This window comes from Alexandromys fortis, unplaced genomic scaffold (assembly GCF_014885135.2).
Source record: "Alexandromys fortis isolate MF-2015 unplaced genomic scaffold, M_Fortis_MF-2015_v1.1 scaffold_167, whole genome shotgun sequence".
Lineage (NCBI taxonomy): Eukaryota > Metazoa > Chordata > Mammalia > Rodentia > Cricetidae > Alexandromys > Alexandromys fortis.
In genome coordinates, this window is record NW_026068050.1 from 2,406,969 (window position 1) to 2,412,574 (window position 5,606).

At 50.7% G+C, this 5,606-nt stretch overlaps 1 protein-coding gene across 2 annotated transcripts in view; it reads left to right on the forward strand.

The window, feature by feature from the left end:
- The first annotated feature begins 603 nt into the window (after positions 1-603).
- The window catches only part of Acsbg1 (acyl-CoA synthetase bubblegum family member 1), a 58,017-nt gene continuing 53,014 nt past the window's right edge, over positions 604-5,606 (forward strand). Inside the window, exon 1 of one of the 2 annotated variants that reach the window (XM_050119401.1) lies at positions 604-757. In XM_050119401.1, the coding sequence (XP_049975358.1) occupies positions 639-757 (119 nt within the window). In that variant the 5' untranslated portion in view covers positions 604-638. The remainder of the gene's footprint in view (positions 758-5,606) is intronic. The other variant, XM_050119400.1, reaches the window with a different exon arrangement.

The window sequence follows — 5,606 nt, forward strand, 5'->3', positions numbered from 1 at the left end:
ATTTTGGGGTTCCCACTCATGCCTGCTTTAGCGCAGATGCTTCTATACACTATGAAGTAGCCCCCCCCCCATTGCCCTCCCCCAATACTGTACTCCTTGAGAGCAGGAGGGCTTTCCTGCAGCGTCCAGTACGGATCTTGAGCCAGGGGACTCCCGGCAAACCCACTTGGGTTACATTCATCTCTTGAGGCTGAGGCTGCAGAATGGGCATTGGGACTAGCAGTCATCTCCGGTTCAGGGTCTGGATTTGTGCTGGGAACACCCATTTGCTCCAAAGTGTCCCTTTAAAGACAGTGAGGAGGTTTTCTGGGGGCCTAGAAGTCCTGAGCCCATTGGCTAGACCTTCTGGGAGAACCGAGGTCGATTTGCATAAAAATGAAGTCTGGCTTCATTGAAATTCTCCTCATCTTGAGTACAGCGAAACCAGGAAGAAAAGGAAAGTTTTCGTCCTGAGCAACTTCACTGTCTAGGGACATTCTGAGCTTCTGAGAATAGAGAGGAAATGGGGCCCTCTGGGTCAATCCAGGCACCGCCTACCCCTGCCCCATGCCCGCCCCCACTGCCCCCACTCAAGGCCAACCTCTCACTGTGGGAGAACGGTGCTGAACAGCGCTGTCTTTGGTGAATGCCCACAGCGGATGCCACGCGGTCCTGAAGCAGGATACTGCTGCCTGACCAGCGACTCCAACATGCCCGACAGCAGAGATGCCCAGCAGCAAGGTCCCTTGGGGACCACCCAAAACAACTCCCAAACCAGGTGAGTCCAAGTCGGGTCTCAGCACATGGAGCTTGAGGCCCGGATGAGTTCATTATGTTACAGGGGCCCCGGGCAAGCGATGTATCTTTCTGAGCCTTGGTTTCTTTACCTGATCTCTGTGATGGAAAAGGAACGAGTTAGGGACAATTGTCCTTTGGAATGCCATTTAATGTGTCTGTTTTTTCTGGTAGCCGTAGAGGCTTGATTGAGGAACGAGTTACACTGCCATTAAAAAATGTTTCAGTCAACAGGCATGTCCCTCTGCCTCCTGGGGTTGGTGGGTGAAGTGGCACATAGCATATGGGGGTCAATGGCCGATATGTTCAGGGAAGTGCCCATGATCCCAGCCCCAGCCTGCTGAATGACCTTGGCAAGTCCCTGGCCCTCTTTGTCAGTACATGACCAGTGGCTGAAGTTGTCCAAAGCCACTGATTTGGAGAAACTGCATCTATGCCCCATGAAGGAAAGAAATAGGCAGAACACAGAATAGTGGAAGACAAGGGCTCAGGCCCAGCAGTGTGCTAAGTGGCTGGATTGTATACAGGGTAGCTCAAGGCTAAGTGCCAAGGGCTGAGCCCTTGGTAGTAAGTACAGATCCTGCAAGGATATGGGTTCCAAGAACATGGCCACTGTCCTCATAAGGGCTGTGCAGAAAGAAAGGTAGGGTGGATGGGAGGATGTGTTGATCTGTCCCTTAAGGTCCTTGGAACAAATTCATCAGCCACAAGCAGTACCCTTCCCCCTGTAAGGGATGCAAGTATAGGGGAACAGTTGTGGCCTTGGACATGGGCTGTTGGCACAGAAAGGCCTGGGCCCTGGAGGCTCTGGGTACGATCTCTCATGAGCTCAGAGAGCAGGGGCTAGCACACCATCCCAAGTGATGCTCATAGATGCCTGGGAAGCTCAGACCTTGAAAAATGAAGAACAGTGTCTGCTGGTTTTCAAAGTCCCTTGTCCCACTAAATGAAGGGTGAGTAGGGTCAGTAAGCCCAGTTTTTGCTGAAGTCCGTATGTCAGGTCCATATTGACAGGGACTTGGCCACCAGGGGGAAAGCTGGGCACCTGAGCTGATAGGCCCTGGGTCTGCTTCACTGATAATATTGAGATGGTCAAACCTGGGGGCCGTCTCCAGCCTTGGCAGGGAAGGACTCTGTTATGGGAGCGAGCACAGGCTCAGGGCTTGCAGGACAGACAAGGACTCCACCGCTTTCTCAGTGAGCAGCTTGGGATAAGTTGTTGAACGTCTCTGAGTTTTAGTGTTTCCCTCTGTGCAACTGAAGACGAACGGCCTGACTTCCCTTGACCTTGATCATGTTTGACAACGTCTTCAGGGCTGCAGGCTCACACACCACAGACACACAAACCCCAGGGCAGTGGCCAGGGCATCTTGGCAGCAGGCTGCAAAACTCATGGCTTGGGCTCTGGCCAGGCTCTACTCCTGACTCACTCTACGACTCAAGGCAAGACATACCCTCTCTGAGCCTCAGTTTCCCCATCTGTCTGGCAGGGCAGGCGAAGGTACCCCAGCAGTCTTGCAGTGTAGCTACGAGGAAAGACCGTTGGTTCCTTACTGGAAGTCAGCAAAGCTCCATATCTGTGGCCAGGGACAGCTGCTCCTGCAGTAAGGATGGTTCCAGAAACCTCCCATAAGTTGAGAGACCCTTGCTTCCTCTTTTCCTCCCTCATACTGCAGAAGGGTTGGCTGGTGGTGGAGGAACAGGTATTAGGCATCCAAGGGGTGCCTAGAACTGGTTTACCTCTCGAGACTGAGGCTATAGAGTATGCTATCTACCGGAGGCTTTACTGAGCATGCCCTGAGCCATTAGGTCTCAGTCCTATCAAGTCCCAGGTATGGGATCCTTGAGAAGGGGACAACTGGTCTCAGGTTTGAAAGGCTATGGTCCCAGGGTGGTATCAGGGGCAGTGTGTTTGTGCAGAAGTGGCCATCAGACCACCAGGCTGGGGCCAGGCTAACTCATGGTCTAGAGAGTCTGATGTGTTCTACTTGTGATGGGCAGGCCTAGGGCAGCCAGCCAGAGAGGAGGAGGAAACAGGTGGCTGCATCCCTTCATCCTTCCAAGGCTCCAGAGCCACTGGTGGCGGTTGGCAGTCTATGGCAAGTAAGGAATGGCTCCGGTGGTGGCCACAAAGGGACTGAATGTGAGGTAGCTTGGGGAAGTGAAGCAGAAAATTGGTCTGTAGGATTGCTGGCTCTGAACTGCCCACACTCACCCTGAGTGGCCTGCTACTTACTGTCTTAGCTCTGCCTGACAGAAGCCAGGTATGGAGAGGAACACCTCCCACCCCCGAGAGCCCATGATGGAAGACAGTACAGGACGCTGCAGCAAGCTAGGCAAGAGATGCTGTCCTCACAGATAAAGCTTGCCAACGGTGGCAGGGAGGGGTCAATCCATCTCAGCGGCATGATGGCTTAAGAGGAACAACCACAGGGAAATGTTACCAAAAGCACAAGTGTCCTTGGCATTGGGAACACACAGAGCCTTCCAGTTCTGGAGATTCTCCCGACTCCCACTGCCCACTTCGCATAGTACAGAAGTATGGCTGCTCTTTCTTTTCCTCGTGCTTTGATATCTCTATTGTTTTCCTCTGTTCTATAATATGCCCATTCATAACTCAACATCACTTATTGTCAGATCTCCAGGAATTGCACTAAACACAAGAGAATGTCATAGACTACAAAGCAAGCCTCTACCTTAAGGAGTTTACACACCAGCCAAGAAGGCAAACATTAATAAGTAATTATGCCATGAGTCATCAAACTTACAGTTTAATGATAGGTATCAAAAAGGAATTTTAAAATGTGTGAAGAAAAATGCTAGTGTGTGTGTGTGCATGTACGTGCATTCGTGCATGTGTGCATGTGTATAAGTGCATGTGTGTGTCTGTGTGTGTACATGTGTGTCTGTTTGTATACATGGATGTGTGTGCTTGTGTGTGTATGTGTGTGTGTGTGAGGGCATGTGTGTGTGTGAGGGCATCTGTTTGTGTACGTGTGTGTATGTGCATATGTGTGTGCGTGTGTGTGTGTGTGTGTGTGTGTGTGTGTGTGTGGTGGGGAGGGGAGGGGGACTGGTGAGATGGCTTAGCCAGAAGAGTTGCCTGCCACCAAGCCTAACAATTTGAGTTCAATCCCCAGAATTCAAGAGAACCAACTACTGCAAGTTGCCCTCTGACATCCCCCCAAACACACAAATATTTTTTTGAATGTAATAAAAGAAAAGAAAGGAAAAAATATCCAGGGCCAGAGAATTATACACTTCAAATGGTAAAAATGTTAACTTTTAGGCTATATTTATTTTATCCATAATAAAATAATTTTAAAGTTAGTAATGTAAAAAGAAATGGAGGTAATATAATAGAGATCTGACTTTGTCTTGGAGACTAAAGGAGTCTTTAAACCTGAGGCCTGAGCCGGGCGGTGGTGGCATGTGCCTTTAATCCCAGCTCTAGGGAGGCAGAGGCAGGCAGCTCTCTGTACGTTCGAGGCCAGCCTGGTCTACAAGAGCTAGTTCCAAAGCTACAGAGAAACCCTGTCTTAAAACACCAAACAACAACAACAACAACAACAAAATCCGAGACCTGAAAGGTAAGCAGAATTTCATTGGGGAAAGAACTCTATAGGAAAGGCTGGGAAGGACCTTGGTGTTCAAGGCCACTGGGCACAGGACAGAGTTGGGACTATAATGGCCACAGGAAGTCAAGGTGTTGGTGTCGGGAGTATCCAAAGGGCAGGACCTATCTGGAAAGTCAGAGTCCCTGAGGCAAACTGGGCCTGGTCCCAGATATATGACATTCAATCTGGGTATCTTCAGACTAACCCACGTCAGCCCTGGGTCCTTGCAGCCTTGTCGATTGTTAGCCAGGAGCAGCAGAGGCCAAGCTGGCTCAAAGCCAAGGATTGGGACCCAAGCTAATCGCTGTGTCCCCAGGTAAACCCTTTTAAATGACATATGCCCTCCCAGGCTGGTGGGTTCTTTCAGGTCATAGTCTTACCCATTCGGTTACTACACCAACACAGAATCAATTTACTTCAATCTACTCTGACTTGAATCTCTCTGGGGAAGGAGAGTTTGTTACTTAATTTCATCACCTCTGTAAAAGTGGGAAGAGAGAGTTCGGTTACACATCCAATCCTTCAAGAGACCCCCGTATTACAGAAAGGATGAAAGAGCCAGACAGTGCAGCTGTGGGGCTGTGGAGCTGTGGACCGCTATCCTCTAGCTAGGCATTGAGTGCTTGCCACACTCATGAACTCAGAGCAACTGGGAGGACCGGCACAGGACTGAACCCATCAACAGGCAGTCATGGCTGAGGGCGGGGCCCATGGGGTCTGGCCCCTCCTCCAGATGTTATTGGCAGCTGATGATGAGGGAGGGGTCCATGGGGGTCTGGCCCCTCCTCCAGGGTGATTGGCAGCTGACTGTTGTTGCAGGAGTGGGAGTCATTGTCCTTAGTGGTCCTCCACTGTCTTTAGTGGCGAGTTGTCTATGCCGCCACCATGTCCGTGTATGCAGCCCTGCCTAAACTCCGTGGACCACAAAACCAAATTCATGACAGTGCGGGGCTGGAGTGATGGCTCAGTGGTTAAGAGCTCATCTGCTCCTCAGAGGTTCTAGCTCAGTTCCCTGTCCACGGCGTGACTGCAGGTTCTGGCCTCCACGGGCACTGGCACGTGCGTGCTCCACTCCAACGCTCACTTGATTAAAAGAAATAAACATAAACCTTTAAAGAATGATAGTGGGAGGAAGGAGCACCTGATGAGAAGAGAGACTTGGGGCAAGGAATGGGGATAAGCTAGGGTAGGCAGTGACTGTGGCCAGAATGTAAT